The sequence below is a fragment of the Cylas formicarius genome, unplaced genomic scaffold (genome assembly GCF_029955315.1).
Source record: "Cylas formicarius isolate icCylForm1 unplaced genomic scaffold, icCylForm1.1 PGA_scaffold_2__14_contigs__length_35257938, whole genome shotgun sequence".
NCBI lineage: Eukaryota > Metazoa > Arthropoda > Insecta > Coleoptera > Brentidae > Cylas > Cylas formicarius.
In genome coordinates, this window is record NW_026844319.1 from 29,028,773 (window position 1) to 29,051,758 (window position 22,986).

The following is a 22,986-nucleotide window of genomic DNA, read 5'->3' on the forward strand; positions in this document are numbered from 1 at the left end:
AAAAAATATCAGAGATCGAATGTATAGGGAATTAAGCCAAAAAATAAATACAAAAGTTTATTGGGGTATTACAAACCTTCCATTTATTTCAGTGTGGTGTATACAGGGTGTTTCATTTTTCGTAGGCGAGTATCAACTTTCTTGTTTTAAATGGAACGCCTGGTATATTACTTCATTTTTGAATTCTATACAAAATTCTAGACGTATTTTGTGTATAATATCCTATCCCCTGGAAAATTTCCATTAAGGAGGCACCCAGAAAAAAGATGTTCGATAGGATTTACCATCACTTTAGAATTTATGGAACTTTGAAGAAAGAAAAAAATAGGCGTCGTCATATTTTGAATAATGAAGAGCAACTTAATATTTTGTTGCATTTTGCCTTGAAGATTTAACACGAATCTGTTAGAAATGCCATTATGTATTTAAATACCATTTATACTGCTTGTATTGCTCAGAGGGCAGGACATATTGAACAACTGTTACAATAATTATTATCCTTTGTAAACTATTAATGTTTTATTGATAGTTCATTAACAAAAAAATCACCAACGTTATCGCTTATTCTATATTATATGCATTATAAACAATGCATATATAACCTTTGGATCTTTATAACAGCATCCGCAAGATTGCGGTCAACTATGAAAGGGTAAATCAGAATTTTAGCACTTGTTTTGTTCAAACGCCGTCATAGCCACCTTACACTAACCAGCATATTATTTGTGATTGACGAATATTAAAATTAAACTCTGATAAAACAAAGAATCTAATTTTCAATATCATTAGAAGAAGTAAAAAATCTGAACCGATCAAATTCCTTGGTGTTATAGATATACAGACTAATTATGCGGTAAATTGTCTTCTCAGGCTTTTGTCCTGAGAAAACTGCGAGGTTCCATCTAGCAAAGCACTCTCCGCACTGTGAGATTAGATTGCAGAAGTCTGCGGTTCGGGGGGGTCTGCGGGGTTGTTCCGCCGTACAGCCACTGCAAAAAATTGAAAATACTTACGTTACCATTAATGTTCATTCTCCAAACAACAGCTGACAAAATCATACCTTAAGATCGAGGTTTGTTTTACTTTTGTACTTGTCTTTTTTACTTTCTGGTTACACTGTTTAACTGTTCATATGTAATATATTTATCTTGTTTGTAATTTTCCTGACTTCAAAAATACGTTTTTGTATTATTTATTTTATATAAAACTGCTTTAATTTTTAATGCTAAATATAACGAGATTATAAAAATGGGTAATTTCCATTAAAAAAAAGGTTTTTCTTGGCAGTTTTTTTTAATTTCATTTTTCATTTGCTTTTTCACGTGCCCTGTATCAATATGTATCGAAATTTCATATGATAAAAAAAAACATAGGGCATTATGCACAAAATATGTCTAGAATTTTGTATAGAATTCAAAAATGAAGCAGTATATCAGGCGTTCTATTTAAACTAAGAAAGTTGAGACACGCCCACGAAAAATGATACACCCTGTATATAAAAAATTAAAAGTTTGTATCCCTTATCGTTTCTGAGATAAGGTAGTGTCCCAAGATAAACGGCCCGCCCATAGCGTGATTTTTTGAACACACCTCGTAAAAAATGTAAGGCGCGGCGGACAAAACAGCGCGTTCCGGCACGCCTTTAGGCGATCCTTCGCGAAGAATAGCCGCGTGCCGGATGATTCGCGCATATACCGGCAAGTGACCGATGTCCACCTCGGGTCGCAACGAAAAATTAACGCGGATTCGAATCGCGAGTCGACGAAACAAATAGACTGGCGAAAACGACAACGCGCGGGAGGCAACGCGAACCGTCACGTGACACACAAACCGAAACTACATAGGCCGACCGGCCGACGTCTCGAGCCAGTGACCGTTCGGCAATACGGATCGTAGTAGGCGCTGCACGGAATCGCCGGTGACACACGCGCGCGCGCACCAACTGTCAAATTTGCAAAGTTTTTTGCGATGGGTTTCGCCAACGGTGAAATGGAAGGCGACAAGAAGACACCGCCGCCGCCCTACGACGAAGAGGTGCCGCCAACAGGTGAGCGATTGCCGCCATACCGGATTGTTAAGGGAATTCGGCGCGAAACTAAGGCAACGAAAGGATTAAAATGGAATCTCGCAATGATTTATTACGAAACCAAAAAAGGCAACTCGAAATCAATTTTCTGTTTTCAATTAAAAAAAAACCGTAAAATTATTAATTAGCAATTAGTTTTTGTAATGGAAAAAATGTTTATTTGTTATGTTGTTGTGCCTTATTCCATTCCCTAGAAATTAAAATGGAAAACATCACACAAAGTACATTAAGTAAAAATGAATTAAAAAAATTAAGAAAAAACATAAAATTTAGCAGCGTCGATAGGGGTGAGCGAAGCGAATTACCATATGCAAATAAAGGTTATGAAAATATACCGCTAGGCGTGGAAAAATGTAATGGAAAATCCAATAAATAAAAAAAAATGATTTTAGTGTATTCGTTATCGTCTCCGAGTTAGTATTGTAAACTGCATATTTGAAACCAATAAAGCTTTCAATAAAAAAAAAGTTAAATTATTAATATAAACATGAATTAATTTTTGTAATGAAAAAACTGTTTATTTTTTTATATTGTTTTTATATTATACAAAGACAATTATCTAAAAGTGAGTAAACACAATTTAGAAAATACATAAACACAAAATTTAGCAATGTTGATAAGAGGTAAGCGGAGCGAAGCGAATTATCATGTACAGGTAAGGGTTACGAAAATATACCGCTAGAATTTGGAAAAATGAAGTGAAAAATCGAATAAATAGAAAAAAATCATTTTAATTTATTCATTGGCATCCCAGAGTTAGTGTTGTAAACTGTGACTATATTTAAGTATAAGAAATAATGCTTATTTGAAATGAATAAAGTTTTCAATAAAAAAACCAGTGCAATTATTATTATTATTATGAATTAATTTTTGTAATGAAAAAACGGTTTATTTGTTAGTTTGTTATTATATTATGCAAACAAAATTATCTAAAAATAAGTAAAAGACAATTTAGAAAATACATAAACCCAAAATTTAGCAATGTTGATAAGAGATAAGCAAAGCGAAGCGAATTGTCATGTACAGGTAAAGGTTACGAAAATATATCGCTAGAATTTTAAGAAATAAAGTGAAAAATCGAATAAATAGAAACAAAAATCATTTTAATATATTCGTTGGCATCTCAGAGTTGGTGTTGCAAACTGTGAAGATATTTAAGTGTAAGGAATAATGAATATTTGAAATCAATAAAGTTTTCAATTAAAAAAACAGTGATATTATTGATATAATTATGAATTAATTTTTGTAATAAAAAACTGTTTGTTTTTTATATTATTTTTATATTATACAAAGAAAATTTTCTAAAAACGAGTAAAAAACAATTTTGAAAATACATAAATACAAAATTTAGCAATGTTGATAAGAGGTAAGCGAAGCGAAGCGAATTGTCATTTACAGGTTAGGGTTATGAAAACATGCCGCTACGATTGGAAAAATGTAATGAAAAATCCAATAAATAGAAAAAAATATTTGAAATCAATAAAGTTTCCAAAAAAAAAATAAAAAAAAAACATATTATACAAAGCGAATTAAGTAAAAAAAAATAGGACAAACATAAAGTACCTCCTAACACTAAATCAATACGAGGTAAGCAAAGGCAAGCGAATTATCGTATACAGGTAAGGCTTAGGAAAATATACTAATAGAATTGGAAAAATACACTAGAAAATCCAGTAGGTAGGAAAAAAATCATCATTGGTTATTCGTTATTGTATCTGGGCGAGAGACGGCGAATAAAAAAAATTACTTATAATTGAAATCCATAAAGTTTTAAATAAAAAAAGCATTAGAGGTTTTAATGGAATTGTAATTGATTTTTGTAACATTGTTTTTACGTTGCTGAAATAGGATTTCTCTTTCAATATTTTCTCTTTGGTAAAATGCGATTTAGTTCGCCATGAAAATGGACTATACTAGTTCTTCTTTTTATTTTACGGCCTTATCAATATAGGTACCAAGAATAAAATAAATTAAAATAAATTTAATAAATTTAATATAAATTTTAAATTATATTCGCAGCGATGAAAGTTTTTTTTACAATTGTTTTAATTATTTTCTGGAGTACCCAGAACGATTAAGTCTAGCCGATTCTAATCTAAAGATAACCCGAAAGTACATTCGCGGTCTACTAATTAGGTTCGATTTGAATCGATCTATTTTATTACACGCTAATACAGGTCTCAATGAAAAAAGTCGGACTTTCTCTGATGGACACGGTCGCGTCTGCAATTAATGCGAGTGATTCGCGATGTTTCACACAGGCGAGACGATATTTTCAGGGACGCGACGTTGTCGCTTCTTCGAAAAAGTAGCAACAACTTTGATATTTTAGTGTGACACTTCCCTATGCCTGTCTTGAGCGGTTGGCTTCGACTAAACCTCCCGAAATGTTTCCGCGGTTTACAGTGACACTCGAAAAGCCCGATTATACCGGCGGAAAGAGAAAAGGAAAGATAATTTTATTTTTTTCGATGTAGTAATAATTGATACGCTTTTAAGAGATATATCTAAAATTATGTAAAGTCCAATAGAACCTTAATGAGGTTATTACCTGTTATTTCAGATTACGCAGCATGAAGAGCTAAAACTTGTGTTTTTAAGGTTTTCACCTGTTGTAGCGGGAGGGCCCGTTAATACAGGATGCCGTTAGTCCTACAACTTACAAAACAAAATATTATATATTATAAAATGGCCGTTAGGGGACGTAACCTCTATTGTAAAATAGAAAAAACGAGATATAGTGGCATTCTTCACCTAGTGCACCATAGGCTTGTCCTTTTGCTAGTGGATTTCGATAAAAAAAAACCCTCCCCTACGCCCAGTATAAAGTGTCTTTCACGTCTCGCCGAGTTTCAGAGTCACGGTAAATTTTGGTATATATTAATATTTGTACAAATAATATTGATTTCCAATGATGTTTTTTGTCAAGTATCTCGCACACCCTGTATGATAGACGAAAACTCTCTCGACGCAGTTCACGATCCTGTGTTATAGCCCTGGATCTCTCACGTTTCCTGGTATATGATTTTTTTCCAATAGAGTAAGTGGTTTTCGGGGAAATACTTGGTTTTCTGAAACCATGCAGACTTCTTCAAATGTCTTGAAAAGCGTGTAGGTTAGCCGAAAACCGCAAATACAAAAATTGTAGGCCTCGATGTGGCCTTCATAAGTGAGAAAACTAAATATCCCTATTTGAAGAAAACAATTTTCCGGGTCATTTAGATTTCTGTTTATGATTGAAAAATTCTGTATACAATCGAAGAAATGTCTAAAATAAAGGTTACGGTCCCGGATCTGAAGCATTTCCTGGTTCACATTTTTTTCCGGTCTGATTAATAGTTTTAGAGAAAATATTTTTTTTGTCTGGAAGCCAAAATATCTCAAAAAAAAATTCAAAATAAAAAAGACCTTTTTTTTATATAGCACTTAAGATCTTGAACACCCTGTACCAGGTGGTTTATTATTAAAGGACGCCAACTTAGAAAAAATAATTTATTTTTTTAACCGTGGCATAGTTAATAGTTAAATTTGATTTTCTTCTAATTTGTCCATAAGAATATAGTTCAATAGTAAAATAGTTAAATAGTAATGTAGATAAAAAATGAATCGTCAATATAATTTATTAATATTTATTAATATTTAAGGAATTTGAATGGCCGAAGTAGAGACTGCAGCTCTTTCCACACGGAGAAGGCCTCAGCTTTAACATTGGTTATGTGTGTAGTTGGGTTTTGTTTAGTGCTGGGTTTTCTTTATTGTTAGATTTTGTTTAGTGTTAGGTTTTGTTTGAATTGAAAGTTTATGCAGTTTATGGATTTAGAAATCATAAACCAGAGCGGACTTCAATTATTATGGAACCCAGCCCAGACATCAATTTATTGAGATATTCTCTAAATCATGTTTTATATATAAAATAAAATAAGTTTCTAACCTTTAGTAAAAATTATCATCCAGTCATAATTTGTCATCTCTTGGTTATCTCTAATACTACTTCTATTATATATACTATATATATATATATATATATATATATATATATATATATATATATATATATATATATATATATATATATATATATATATATATATATATATATATATATATATATATATATATATATATATATATATATATATATATATATATATATTTATAGTATATATATATATATATATATATATATATATATATATATATATATATATATATATATATATATATATATATATATATATATATATATATATATATTTATAGTGTATATATATATAGAGAGAGAGTGTTCGAAGTGTTTTCGGAGCGCGAGCATTGAAGATGCCAAGTCAGATTTTGGCGAAACGTCTGCAGGATTCCAGTCGGATGCAGGATTTGCAGGATTCCAGTCAGAGTTCAACGAGCGAACGGATGATATCCCGGAATATAGTGTCATCATATATATATATATATATATATATATATATATATATATATATATATATATATATATATATATATATATATATATATATATATATATATATATATATATATATATATATATATATATATATATATATATATATATATATATATATATATATATATATATATATATATATATATATATATATATATATATATATATATATATATATATATATATATATATATATATATATATATATATATATATATAAACGTACTTAACGTACGTGCGAACTTATTCGGGCAAATTTCGAATTTTGCAGACATCGAGTAGCGAAACAAATGAGATTGCGAAATGCTTTTAATGCGGCCGACCACTCGTAAAAAAAACAATCTATCTAAAAGATAAAAATGCGGCGGTATCGGAGGACGACAATTAAATCGTCGGCAAATAAAAATTCACGTGCTTTCGAATATTATTCGCCAGATCGTAAGGTAAATAGGCGTGCTGCTCTCGTGCTTGTATTTATCTTTCGCGATTCGTATCTCTTACCCGTTTTTAATGCTTTGTTGCACTTTTTTTTAAGGTTTTGCGTCAACCGGAGATAAATAGGTAAATGCCGAGGTGTTTTCCGTTTAATAACCAAACAAGTCTTTGTTCTTCCTAGTCTCCAACCTGTTTGGCCTCGCGGTGAATCGCTAGTTTGCCAGATATACGGGGTGTGAAAAAAATGATCCGACCCCATCAAGGAAGCCGAGAAATTTCTTTATTTAATTTAACAAATTAATGCATAATTTGGTATATTTTAATTATTTTCTTAGACGGTTAAAGCTTTCGTATTTAACGGTTTCGCATATTGTACAGGGTATTCGGGATATTTTGTGCTATATTCAAAAATGTAATAGGTGTGTGAAATTTGCAGCTACAGACCTCATTTTTTATTAATTTTGAAAATTTTCTTCGGCTTCCAGAAAAAGCATATTTTTTCGAAAGCTATTAACTCAATCGACGACATCTTTTTACCATAACTTTTGTTTCAGGTTTTTCAAATGTGCACAAAAATCTAAGGGACCCCGAAAATTGTACTTGTCTGGAATAAATTATTAGTCGTAAATCAAAATTCGTAAGCAATACGGCTAATTTCTTTAAGCAATATTATACAGGTACAATTTCTTTATTTGCTGTTTTTAGCTGTCGCACACCCTGCTCGAAACATGAATTTTTGGATTTTATTTGAATTTTTCATAATAGGGGCTTATTTTGTAGCAAACTGCTGCGCATCTTTTGTATTGTTATATGTTGCGAGTCTGCATACTCAGCAGGTTTTCAGAATGTATGGTAACATAACTCGCATCTTTAGTTGTTGGTTTGTCAAAGGTTACGATACATAAAAAAGTATTTCGTATTCATATCCTATAATTCTTGCTACTACATCGTCTGCCTCGAGCTCCACGGCACCCACAACATGTTGGTCAAGCCTTTGGCAATTTCCGCAAAGTCCAAACAAAGAAAAAGAAAAAAACTGAAAAAAAAAATCAAAGCTGAAAAAGAAAAGATTGACAAACAAATAGCAAACGCATTTTTTGCCTCTAATTCGAGTTTTCGATACATTGAAAAAAAGGCAAAATGTTTTTCTTCTCGGTCAGAACAATGTGGGAAGAAGAATTTTTATTAACCACATATTGTACAATAATAATATAATTGCAGCCTGTCAATATAAGGTAAAATACAAAAACAAAATGTACCAACTATAAAGGTGTAAAAAAAAACGTATTTAATAAATTAGTAAGCCAAAGATTTTAATTTAGTTTTTTAATTAATAGAAACAATTTTCAATAAGCAACACTTTAATATCTATTTTGAAGACCTCAAAAACCAGGCAGCATATTGGACAAGTTAATGTTTAAAGAATTTTTGTCTGATGTAACAAATCTGTGCTTGGATTATATTGCACGCGTCGAATAACTAAGAGACACACTTTTAAATGTATTAGTATATTTGTGAATTCCTAAAAGACTATGCAGTGTCATTATGTTAGATTTTTTAAAATATGGAGTACTGTGTTCATTGTGCTTAGCCCTAGCAAGAATTCTTATTGCCCTTTTCTGTATCCTGAATGTTTAAACAGCATTGACAGAGTTTCCCCATAATAATGTGCCATATGATATGTGGAAATTAAATATAGCATAATACACTGCCATTAGGGCATTTTGGTCTAGGCTCTCCCTAATTTTGTAAGGACGAATAAGCTGCAAACCAATTGTTCGCATTGCTCTCCAATAATGTTGTGCAGGTCATTCCAATTCGGACCATACATCACAAATAAATCACATTTGACAGATTCCAAAAAACGGCATAGATCAGCAACACACACTATTAAAAATACAGGGCCGAATACGGACCTTTGGGGGATCCCTATGGAAGAGGATTTACATTTGTCATCGCTCACAAACTGTTCCCTGTCTAATAAATAAGATTCTATTAGCTTAAAGGTTCCGCCGCGAAATCCAGGCCTAAACAGCTTCGGCTTCAGAAGATCGTGCGAGATACAGTCGAAGGACAACCCCATGCGATTTCAAGTCTCAAGACCCACCACCACATATCCCACAAGCTTACTTATCGCTTGTATGGTAGAGCACAAGTCCGCAAATCCAAACTGCTCAGTCCCAAAAATGTCCTGATCCTCAAAAAAAATTACTATTTGTGGTTCTATACCCCTTTCAAATATCTACCGATATGAGGCACTAGGGATATGGGGCGATAGTCTCCGGGATTGTTAATGTCACCGCTGTTAAAAATTGGAATAACTTTTTACTTTAACTTTTTAAAGTATCTATATAGACTATTGTTTTTAAACGGTCTTTTAAGTTCGTTAATGCGTTTCTTGAGGGATCTACCTGTTTGTCCAATATACATTTTAAGACGAGATCCTCATTTCAACCTGTAGACACCAGATTTTGGAAAATTTGGACATTTCGTTTTATTGTGGTTTAACAATTTTCCTATTGTGTTGTTAGTCCTGAAAGCTATTTTTAAACCACATTTTGACAAACGTTTTGAAAGTTTTTCACTGGGTTCTCCTATGTATGTAATTGCTTTAAATTGTTCGTGTTCTGTATTAGGTTTCGGATAAATAGAGTTTACTGTTGTCTGGATTTCTCTAAAAAATTAATAGAGTTATCCTGTTCAATCTCGATAGTGAATACACTACTATCGAGATTGAACAGGATAACTTTATTAATTTTTTAGGCTTAACTATTACGAAAACGCAAGACAAATTAGATTTTTCCATTTACCCTAAACCTTCACACACGGACATAGTCATAAATAACAGCTCAAATCACCCTTCTACACACAAAATGGCTGCATTTCACTCTTTCATACACAGACTCCTTAATATGCCACTCTCAACCAAAAATTACAACAAAGAACTTATCGATATCGATAAAATTGCATTTGATAAAGACACGATGTTGTCGAAACAATTGTCATGTGAATATATACAATTTCGTGAAAATCCGACCTTTTAGTTCTTATTTATTTTGTCAATTGATTTTTGGAAATTCGGTGCCTTGAGCGAATACGATCGTTAAGTACGTTCTATTATATTCCAAGTCATTGGAAAGGAAATCCAAAGAAACTAACACTATTTTCGTTACAAGATACGCGATTAGAAATTTAAAACAGATCAGTAGTCGAGGCTAACGTTATAAAAGTTTTTTGTCCGCCGTAAATATTCCTGCGTTGACAAACAACGCCGCGTTTTTAATTTTTAATTATAACTCTCGCTGATAATTTTCCTGCGAGCCTAAAAAACCGCAATTGAAAATCGAAACGAAACGCCTTTTTTGATTATTAACTACGTTTACGCTTTTTATCGTGACAGGATTAAACCGTATTTCCTAGATATAAATTGCCGTTTTTTTTCTTCCCCATTCGCTTCGTAATAATTTGTCGCGAAGAATTAACGATGTTGTCTTATTATTAACGTTTTATATTTAATTCTATCGGACACGTCATGGCCGCGCATTCCTTACAGATACCAAGCTGAACTCTACGTTATTAATTATTGTCATTAGTGTACGTATTATAGCCTCAATGTTTACCGCGTTGCCTTTTGACGGATCCTCCCCAATAAAACTTTAACGATGTTATTATAGTCAGACCAAAAATATAGTGCATTTATTGCTTTGACGTTTTCCAGGACACATCTTCGATCCATCAGAGACAAAGTCAAAAAAACATTACAAAAAAAACTTTACGTACATTACTTAAATTACTTAGATTAGATTTTGTATTTGGGTAAATGTAGTGCGTTAAAAAAAATCCAAAAGTTTATCAAAACCGATTGTTTTTCAAATTCTTTCGTTTTCGGAAACGACACCATAAGGACGCTGGCATTTACTAGATTGGCGACGTCAAAGTCACCAGGTTTTCCCCAGAATTGCGAAATATTTATTAAATAAATTAAAAATGTAATCTGTATCTTTTAATTTCTTGAAGTTAATTATATCTCCAACTGTGCAATCTGTAAATTATAAATTATGGAGGATGGCACAGCTTATATTTATATTGGTTTCATCTTCTAGCTTCTTTTTTAGTTTATACAAGGTGGGAACGACTTCGCTTAGACTAAGTCATTATATTTTCCTTCTTATTAAGTCCTGATCACTAGCGTCTGTTCGGTGAGTTTAAGTAAGATTAAAGTTAATAAATTAATAACTCAGCTTTCAGCTTCTGTAAGGAATGTACGGCCATGACGCGTCCGATATAATTAAATATACAACATTAATAACAAGACAACATCGATAATTCTTCACGACAAATTATACGAAGCTAACGTGGAAAAAAAACGGCAATTTATATCTAGGAAATACAGTTTAATCCTGTTGTGGTAAAAAGCGCAAACGTAATTAATATACTAAACTGTACTGTCTAGTAATCCACCGGAGCTGAGATAAAATTCCGATGGTGATACACGCGAAACATGTCCGTAAATTACGTAAGCCGTAGATGAAAGAAACTCGCTATTTCACGAACCCGAATTATCTTTCCCAGTGCGAGGTATCAATCTTTATAAACATTTCAAACAATGGAATGTCTTCATGACGCTACAATTTTAAGAATTCGCATGTAGGCGAGCGAACTTGGCGAGTTACAAACACACGGGTGTTTCGAAGATACCGGACCGTTTTGTTTCTTTCTTTCGTATGTATTTGTTTTATTTTGTATTATTTATCATTAGTGTTTATAAACACGGAATATATTCTTCGTCCTTTGCTTTCTTGGAGTTTTCTAGAAAACGCGCTGGCACATTTTCTGTTTTATTTCTATTTCTTGTTTAAAAAAAAACTTTTCGAACCTTGTATCCATTTTTGAGATATTTTTTTAAGGTTATTTAAATGTGTTTTATACATTTATTATATCTAACGAATATTAACATAATTTTCTACCTAAAACTGTTATTCCAATTGTATTGTAAAGGACAATAAATTAATCACTGATCCCAAGGATCTACTTCAACATTGGAGAAACTATACACAGCAACTATACGCAGAAAAGCACCAGGCCCAGACGACATATACATAGAGGTTCTAACAATGTTGAGTGAAGACAATACAGATACAGATCTCTTTAATGACATTTATAGGTCCACCACAGGATTGGCTTCAATCAAAATCAAGGGACAGACTATTAATAACTTTCGCTATGCTGATGATACAATCGTAATAGCCGACAGCCAAGAAGAATCAATATAGACAAGACGAAGGTAGCGGTGGTTAGCAGAACAACAAACATGGAAGAGTAAAAAACAAGAACATCCAAAAGTTCAGATATCTGGATAGCTGGATAACTGAAGACCTAGATCCAGACTTAGAGATACGTAGCAGGATCGAGCAAGCCAGAACAGCATTCATGCATTCATTAATATGAGAACCTTGCTAAGCAACAGTGGACTTAACGTTTCGATATCGCTTTGTAAAATGTTACTCCATACTGCTATATGGTGTAGAAGGCCAACGTGATGAATTTAGAAGACTACTCAAAATTCCCTGGACAGATCACACAACAAATGTTGAAGTATTAAATCGAATCTGGGTATTGCTCCTCGAAGTTTTGCCCCACACTCCTATCGTGTTTTATATACTTTGCATATATCCCCATAAAACTAAATCTAAAACTGAAAGATCCGGAGATCATGGAGGCCACCTTACAGGTCCGTCAGGTCAGTTGTCGTTTACACATGATCTTAAAAGTCGAGAGTTATGACTGACTACTACATCACTTTAAAAACCTTACCTGTGGAAATATATAAATAAAAAACAAACCACGCTACTGGATACGAAAGTTTTTTAATCGATCAAAATCGATAGTTTTGGTTCATGATGGGACACCCTGTACATATTTTCACGTTTTTTTTGTTATATTTTTCGTTAAATCGAAGCAATCGTCATCTAACATCGGAACGATTTTTTTAGTGATTGATTCTTGACAGTGCATATGGTATAGCATCAGCTATTGAACTGAGGTGGCTTTCACTTGATGAAAACAAAATAAATAAGAATTAAAAGTTCAGATTTTCGCTAAATTATATTCACATGACAATTGTTTCGACAACACCATGTCTTGATCAAACGTAATATTTACAAACTACCTGCTGCTACGGACATGACTGTGTGTAATAGCTCAAATCACCCTTATGGCTGCATTTCACTCTTTTCTACACAGACTTGTGAATTACATTTCAACAAAGAATCATCAAACAAATTGCACTGAACAACGGCTACCATTCTTCTATTATCGAAAAAAATTATAAATAAAAAACAAATCCAGACAACAGTAAACTCTATCTGAAACATAATACAGAACACGAACAATTTAAAACAATTCATTGTCAAAATGTGGTTCAAAAATAGCTTTCAGAACTAACAATACAATAGGAAAATTTTTAAAAAACAATAAAACGAAATGTCCAAAATCGCAAAAATCAGGTGTCTACAGGTTGAAATGTGAAACTTGTCCTAAAATGTATATTGGACAAACAGGTAGATCCTTCAAGAAACGCATTAACGAACATAAAAGAGCGTTTAACAACAATAGTCTAGATTCTAATTATGCTACACACTTAAACACAGAAAAACACATTTTTGACGACAATTTTGATATTATACATACAGAAACAAAAAGTAGAAAACTAAATTTGTTGGATGCCATGGAGTATTGTATTGCTTAACGATCAATTAGATTTAAATACGTCTCCATTATTAAACTTAAATTCTCACAACAACATGAATTAAGGACTTATTGTCATTTTTTGGTATATATAGTAGCAGAGAGAGACACGGTATTTTAGTTCTTATTTTTTTTTATAACATTAGGATTATTATTTAAATGTCGATATTCTCCATTTCAATCTACGTTTGACACCACGAGACGTTAGTTGAAATCACAAAACCCACACAAATACTTGTCGAAGTCAACGACCTATCGCTTATTAGTTATACGCGCGGAACGCCATTTTTCGCAACAACTCTCCGATCAACACAATAGGTTTAATTTACCATGAGCTGCAAAAAAATTGGGGCGTAAGTCGACTTTACGCAGGATTTGTTGTCGAAATTGTCTACTACATATGAAGAATGTTCTTCTTCTATATTAGGCACTTCTGCCTGTTTAACTTCAATGTAAATTTTATCACAAGTTGTCGTTCCATCCTCCACTATCCGTTGTTCAGACATTCTGTCTATATGTTGATTCCATTCTTGCTTTCTATTTCTTACCCAATTGTTAATGCTTTCAATTCCACTTATGCGTCTCATGTTTTCATTCGTTTCTCTATCTCAGAGTGTTTTCCCTGCCATTTTCCTTAATGTTTTCATTTCATTTGTTTCCAGGCATTTCTGAGTCTTGTTTCATGTCATGACTGGTCGAACTGCAAATTCTTAAGTATTTATTTTTCCATATCCTCTCGTTTAGGCATCCTGCTATTCTATTGGCTTTTGCAGTCTGTTCTCTTATTTCATCCTCTATGTTATTATCATTTGATAATCTAATTCATAATATTTAGTTTTTTTGGCCGATATTTTCATGTTAAATTTCTTTGCATTTATATTAAACTGATTTCTTTATCGCCCATTTTATAACCTTTTTTTGCTTTTATTTCTCTTATTATTTCGTCCAATATAATGTTAAACAATAAGGGGCTTAGTGAGTCTCCTTACCTAATACCTGTAGTTACATCTATGGGTTCAGTTATCTCTGAATTTACTCATGCTTCTATTTTATTTCTTTGGTATATTTTTTCGATTAGTTTTATTATATCAAATGGGATATTTTGGTTATAAAGTATATGTATCACGTCCTCTAGCTGCACTCTGTCAAATGCTTTTTCTAAGTCTAATGCATGAGAACACTGGCCTAATAATTTGCCTAATTACAAATACCGCGTCATTACGAGATCTTCCACTTCTGAGACCTTGTTGTTCTTCAAAGACTTTTACAAGTGGAGTTATTTTGTTGGTTAATTCCTCGATAGTTATTTGGATCAGTTTTCTACCCCTTTTGAAAAAGTGGTATCATTATGCTTATCCTTCGGCCTTCCGGTATTTGTGATCTTCGTATTAACTTGTTTATAAACGTTGTTAGTCCTCTAATCAGCTTGGGACCTCCGTACTTCAATATTTTGTTCTGTATTCCATCTTTGCCAGCCGATCTTCGGTTTTTTAATTTCTTACTTCTTCACTATTTATTTCTAGTATTTCATCCGTTACTAAGGGGTGTTTTTTTTTTCGATGTATAGAACTTTAAGTAGCAAGAAAACAACGATTGACATGAATTTTATTTATCCGAAAGATAATCTTGTGGCATTACATTTTAAATATGATTTCTGGCATATGACCGCCACCGCTGGCGCGGATGTAGTCCAATCTGGACGTCCAATTTTCGATGACTTTTTCCAACATTTGTGGCCGTATATCGGCAATAACACGGCGAATGTTGTCTTCCAAATGGTCAACCGTTTGTGGCTTATCCGCATAGACCAACGATTTTACATAACCCCACAGAAAGTAGTCTAGCGGTGTTAAATCACAAGATCTTGGAGGCCAGTTCACAGGTCCAAAACGTGAAATTAGGCGGTCACCAAACGTGTCTTTCAATAAATCGATTGTGGCACGAGATGTATGACATGTTGTGCCGTCTTGTTGAAACCACATCCACAGGAATGAAAGAGTTAGTAATCATAACTCTATACCGACCACCATTGACTGTAACGTTCTGGCCATCATCGTTTTTGAAGAAGTACGGACCAATGATTCCACCAGCCCATAAAGCGCACCAATCAGTCAGTTTTTCTGGATGTAATGGGGTTTCGACATACACTTGAGGATTAGCTTCGCTCCAAATGCGGCAGTTTTGTTTGTTGACGTAGCCATTCAACCAGAAGTGCGCTTCATCGCTAAAAAAAATTCGCTTATGAAAGTCGGGAACAATGCGAGTTATCAATAAGAGTAAACGTGGTGCGAAAACATTCCATGATTAATCGAATTAACTGCTCTGATGGACGATTTTGTTGACGATAAAATGGACGTAGTGCGCGATACGTAGTCCGCACAGAACCATTACTTTCGAAATAAAATTGCACTATTTTCAAGCGTTGTTCAGGCGTGAGTCTATTCATGATGAATTGCCAAACCAAACTGAGAATAAATCACTTGACAGCTATTAAATCGGTCGCCATTTTGAACAGTAATGCCAAATTAAAGTTCTATACATCGAAAAAAAACACCCATTACATCCGAGGTTTCCGGTGACATATTCTTTATCAATTCGTCGCTGCCCACGTATCATTCTCCAGATCTCCTTTTACGAAGTTCTGTTTCCTTTTCCCTTAAAAGTGTGTTTGTTTCGTTGCGAATTCTTTTGTATTCTTCATAGTCTTCTCCTGTTTTCGTAGACTTATATTTGAGACAGGCTCTTGTTTTCTGTTGACATTTTAGTTTAACTTCGTCACAAAAGCAAGGTGTGCTTTTTATCATTTTTGATGTTCTGTCGGTTTTACGTTCCCCGTTTTTGATATTTTTTCGAATCTTTTTCCAGCTGTTTTCTATATTCTATTACTGAGTTTTCGTTTATTTTGTTTTCCGATCTTGTATGACAGAGCTTTTATTCAATCCACAACACAAAGTGGAGAGCAGAATTTTTCTTGTAATAATTTCTTCAAAATGTGTTGCAACGCAGCTTTGAATTTCGACCGCTCTCGCGTCGGGCACAAAACTGCTATTTGCGAAAGCACTATGCAGGCGTTCGATGTTGAAAAAAGGTAGTTTTACGGTTTAATCGTCGGTGTAGCTAAATTTAGAATTGTTCGAGTTTCGTATGCGTTTTGTCAGTAAAACACCTTATTATAAAAACAAGGTTGCAATTATAACTAAAAAATTTATTCCGTCATCGGTTAAATTTAAAAAAACATTCTAAAGTTCTCCAGACCTTGCTATATGGCTTCGTAGCTAACAAAAACGATTTATCTATTCCTATATTGAACTTTATATGCGTTTAATAAATTGTGATTTGCAGATCTGGTATTGGAATTATGGCCATCGTCAGCCATTACATTAGATTTTAATATTTTGTGAATTAATTTTAATTTGTTAGCAAACCGCAAAGAATTATTAGAACTAAATCGAAAAAAAATATTAGCAGATTGTTAATTTAACTAATGTTCTTTTTGAGTAGCGAATGCATTGCTAATTATAATAGGGATATTAAGAAGGAGAGTATCAAAATTTTTATTTTACATAATTATTATTACATAAATCTACTAATGCAGAAAATAATTAAAAATTTACTAAAATAAATAACGATATTAATATTACGGACTAATCCTCTAACCAACCAATTTAACAGGATAGGAAAAATTAATAAGTTAAAATATAGAATTAAAATTTTGTGTGTTCAAAAAGTAAGGTGACTTTTGAGTTTCATCAAAAATTATTTATTTATTCATCAAAATTAATCAAAAAGCAGCACAATGATTTTTCAATGTGCAGGGCAGTTATCTAAGAGAAGTAATAACTTCCTCCCCTTTAATGCAGACTTCTTTGCGTTGTAAATTACCGGCATTGCTTGATTTTAAAACATCGTGGGTTAGTTGATTTTCCAATTACCACTAGCTTTCTTTTTTCTCTCCCACTCATGTTGGCAGCTACTAATACTGTTATACGTTCTTTAGAAAGTTTTTCCACCCACACACTTTTGGCCACGTCTTCTCCAGCCAATCGTTAGTGACATTCTGGTCGACATGATGGGCTTCGCCACTTATCTGTCCATAATTAATACCATGTCTCCGTTTGAACCGCCAACTATCCTTCCGAAGCCTTGAAACCGATAATGCCAAGCTGTTCAGCAAAATTTTCTGCTTTTAGTTTTACGAAAGGTCCAGAGAGTGGTACATTTTTGAGACGTTGCTGTTGGAAAGCGCTGCAACATTGCCCGACCCAAATCTTCGAATTTTGGCTTTCTTAGTTTTTTACTAGAACTACCTGCCCCTTCAGCCTGAATGATTTTTTCTTGGCACTTTCAAATCGTGAATACCGTCGACGATGTAAGTCCGCATCGACGTCCCACATCACTTTTCATTTCTCCCCCTTCTATCTCCCGAATTAAAGCAGCTTTATCATCTAGAGATAAAATTTTATTTTTTTTATTTATTCACTAATTAAAACTGATTGAAACAATGGTGTGCTTTTATATATACCGATAATGGCATTATCATAATCGCTTATTACGAGAAAAAAAACTTGCGACGGCCAGGTTCTCGGTAATTACTTTGTTACCTGATGTGCCTCTGTCGGTATAGAAAGTGAGAAATTCGTTATACAGAGTGGATTAATACATAGCTTTGTGTGGAATCCTAATAGTACAACAAATTTTATTCATAATACAGAGTTTTCACTGTATTTAAAAATGACGTCCATCGATCGTATTTTTTAATGGTCACCGACGGTCAAATGACTTATTTTGAACAAAACAGCAGCGGTCACGTACAAATCTATAAAAAAATGACGATCGTCGGCCTCGATTAAAATTCGAAGGTCCTGAGAATCGCGCCGTGTGACCCTAAAAGCCCGATTATTGCCGCAAAATCTAGGAAACGCGATTTGTATTCGCGTTTCGCGCAAAGCCACGTCCATCGTTTGTAAAATATATTTGCGGTATCGGAGATAATTGAAGGTGTCACGTGTCGGACTTTGCCAGTGGGGGAAACGTCAACATAACGAGCTAAAGCTGCGTCCACACCGGCGAAAACGTTTTTAGACAATAAAAGTCGGAAACGAAAGTATTGACCCTAACCAATCCATGTCTACCTTTAGAGGAGTTCAGGAACGAGTTCCAGAGACAAGCGACATAAACGCAACGTTCCTGTGCGTTGGTTTCAGTGTGAACGCGGCTTTATATCTGTCGTAAGCGAACCCAGTCGGTGTAATAGATTTCGGCTCCGTCGAGCGGAGTAAAACGAAATGATTGTTTTGAACGAACCTAATTATAGTAGTTTAACAATCTGAAATTCGTGTTTAGTAAAAAATAAAAACGTTGAATACTAATTAATTAACATTATTTATTTGTAAGCGAGGATTTTCAAAATTATATGTTGATTATACTTGAGGTTAAGGCGCCATTTTGGAAAATATTGGCAAATATGCTTACAAATAAAATAAAACCTACATTTATTTATAGATATAATACAATTTTACCAGAAATATTTCCAATAAAAATTATTATGTCTTATTATAATATACGAAGCGTGTTCAAAAAGTAAGGTCACTTTTATAATTGGGCGGACTACGTACATTCGATCTTCGATATTTTTTTTTGTTGTACGCATGCCCCTAACACACGTTCACCGTTTCAGACAGTTTTTTTGTGAAACAGAAACTTTTTTTTTTAAGAATACTTTTTTTTGTACAAAATACGAGGTGTGTTCAAAAAGTAAGGTGACTTTGGTAATTGGGCGGACTACTTACGTTCGATTACGTTCGATTTTTTGTGTAAAAAATGGAATACAGTGTTGTAAAACACTCGAAATGTTGACAACGGCATATAGTGAATCTTCTTTGAGCAAAAAACAATTTTTATAAGTGATACAAGCTGTTATAAGAAAGAAGAGGACCAAACGACGTCAATGATGATCCTGGTATGCTGATATAGTGAATCTTCTTTGAGCAAAAAACAATTTTTATAAGTGATACAAGCTGTTATAAGAAAGAAGAGGACGAAACGACGTCAATGATGATCCTGCTATGCTGAAAGAGATCATAACTGGTGACGAATCATATGTATATGGTTATGACGTCGAAACCAAAGCCCAGGAAGAATCACGTCATGTTCGATCAAATATCGAGGTTTTGCTTACTGTTTTGTTTGATTATCGTGGCATGGTTGCTTGTGCCTAACTTTTTGGCCATAAACAAAACCACAATCATGCCCCAGCCGCCACATTCACCGGCTATGGCCTGCGACTTTAGAAACCCATGAAAGAAAGGAGGCTACATATGTAGGCATCTAAATGTATGCTGAATGCTTCCTTTGAGGCTCAAAGAAGAGCCGAATTAAACTAATTTTCCAGCGTTTGTTTGCTTTTTAAATATACATATATATTTAATTTTTCCTATTGTGTTGTTAGTTCTGAAAAAAAAACAATAATATGAAAAGTCCAAGATCTCAAAAATCAGGTCTCTACAGGTTGAAATACGCATCTTGTCCCAAAATTTATATTGCACAAACAGGTAGATCCTTCAAGAAACGCATTAAGGAACATAAAAGAGCGTTTAAAAACAATAGTCTAGATTCTAATTATGATTTTGATATTTTACATACAGCCATAAAAAGTAGATAATTAAATGAAATTATTAAATGTATTGCTTAAGGATCAATTAGTTTTAAATACCTTTCCATTATTAAACTTAAATTCTCACAAAAACAGGTTTCAGGTTTTTCAGTCAGGTTTTATTGTCATTTTTCGTATATAGAGTAGCCGGTAGTGTGTAAATATTACATTTGATAAAGACACGGTGTTGTCGAAGCATTTGTCATATGATAATATATAATTTCGTCAAAATCTGAACTTTTAGTTCTTATTTATTTTGCTATTATAAAGGTTCGTTTTTCTTGTTAATTGCAATTCATTCCAACGCCAACACTGTCTTTAAAACTCAATGGATGTCGGATCCTCTCTCGACCGTGACCGGAGATGCTTTCTTTCTCATAATAACGACACCGGTTCGCTGTCTGCAGAGCTTAAGTCTGCAATCGAGTTTTTTTTTGGACCAGGATAATCAAAATGTCGTAATCGGTCTGACCACATGTTCCGATGATGGCCATTTATCTGCTGAGCAGAAAACCGAATTGTAGTCGATTATTTCGGCGGTACGTCACTGGAAGGACAAAAACCAACAGCAAGGTTAAATTTTAACCAGTCTAGTTTTACTACGATCCGCTCTCATTGGCTATTGTACATTGTGTACACGGTTCCGTGTCAATAAACAGAAACTATGAAAAAAAAGGAAGCGCTCGTATTACGATATTGTTAAACATTCGATTGGTCTGAAAACTTTTTATGTTTTGGCAAAAAAATGGTGTATGAAAATTTGGGACACTCCGTATGGAGCTGCAAACGCTATTGATGTCAAATGTCGGCTTTTTGTAATGTTTTTACCGACAATATATATCTACATACATTTGTTTTAACCTAATAAATAAGAACTAAACGTTCAAATTTTCACGAATTGTTTCGGCAACACCGTGTCTTTATCAAATGTAATATTTACAAACTACCTGTTACTATATATACCGAAAAATGACATTAAAACCTTAATTAATGTTTTTGTGAGAATTTTGGTTCAATAAAGGAGATGTATTTAAATATAATTGATCGTTAAGCAATGCATTTGAATGTCTCATTTTGTTAATCTCCCTGGCTTCTAATAAATTTAATTTTCTACTTTTTGTGGCTGTGTGTAAAATGTCAAAATTGTCGTCAAAAATGTGTTTTGCTGTGTTGAAGTGTGTAGCATAATTAGAATCTAGACTATTGTCTTTAAATTGAAAGTGGCGTATTAAGAAGTCTGTGTATAAAAGAGTAAAATGCAGTCATAAGGGTGATTTGAGCTGCTATGTATGACTGTGCCCGCGTGTGAAGGTTTATGGTAAATGGAAAATTTTAATTTGTTTTTCTTTTTTTTTATTTATCCCGTTCTATCTCGATAGTGAATTTTATACGATTATGTAATGAGTTAATGTAATTTAAAAATGTATTCAATTGTCTGTCCGTTCCAACAAAGCAAGTAAAGACATCATCCACATATCTATACCACCTTAGAAAACTTTTACTTAAATGATATTCTAGTTTGATATTTTCCAAATTATCCATAAAAATCTCGGCTAGCGAAGGACTAAGTGGGTGACCCATAATCAAACCTTCCTTAGAGATGCAAGTTTTTTTCATTCCGAAAAAGTACTTTATCACACTTTAATTATATCCCCTAATCAGTGCTGACTCAACAGATCATTTTTATTATACTGCTAGCAGCTTTAGTTTAATTTAACTCACGTGTTGTCGAGCATTAAAGGAAATTTTTTATTTAAAAAAAAATAAAATTAATGTATCCACTAAACGTTAAGGCAAAAAAATGGTGCATGCCGGTTTTTTTAACTTTATTGTACAATTTTTTTTTCATCGGAATTCGTAATTTTTAATTTAACACCTATTCAAATTCATGGAAATTATTTAATATTACTTAAAGCTAGTGATTTAAATCACTATTAAAGTCCTGATTTAAATGAAACTCTTATTACTTAAAATGTTTTCTTATCGAGACCAACACAAAAAGTACCACGTAAAAAATAAGAAAGATAACATGATAATATAAACCTAACACTTCTGCATTTTCGTTGTATAGTTTGAACAAAGATACTCATTTCAAAAATCAATTAAAATTTAAAAAATAGAAAAGTTCATGAACTTCTTAAGAAGGGATAAAATAAACGCATAAAACAATCTTAATATATCAGAAAGTCTAAATAGATTAACAATGTAATGTATAAAAACACCAAAACACTATAAAAATCGCAATAGACGTACATCCGACTTTGAAACATTGCATTCTCGTGCGCTGCTATCGCGTTTACGTTTGACAGCAGTTGTTGACGTAAGCCGTTCACGTGACAGCTGATATTAACGAAGCCCACTTGTGGAATTAAAATTTCGGCTGAATTTAAGTGTTAAAACGCAGTGAAATCATCTCTAGCAAATATTAATATTAAGAGCTTCCCAATATGAATTTATTGTTTCTGAATTGTGCTTCCACTTCATCCTCTGGTCATTTGGACTAACTTCTTTAAGTGGGCCGCGGCTTTCAGTTGTCAACGGCATTTTCTTCTGTTGTTATGTTATCGTCTAAGGTCATGAAATCATCTACCTTCTGGAATTCTGTTA

General features: G+C 33.2%; 1 protein-coding gene across 1 annotated transcript in view; it reads left to right on the forward strand.

The window, feature by feature from the left end:
* Positions 1-1,830: 1,830 nt before the first annotated feature.
* Positions 1,831-22,986, forward strand: part of LOC132697752 (putative inorganic phosphate cotransporter) — a 63,488-nt gene continuing 42,332 nt past the window's right edge. Inside the window, exon 1 of the mRNA XM_060663357.1 lies at positions 1,831-2,047. Coding sequence (XP_060519340.1) covers positions 1,969-2,047 — 79 coding nt within the window. The 5' untranslated portion in view covers positions 1,831-1,968. The remainder of the gene's footprint in view (positions 2,048-22,986) is intronic.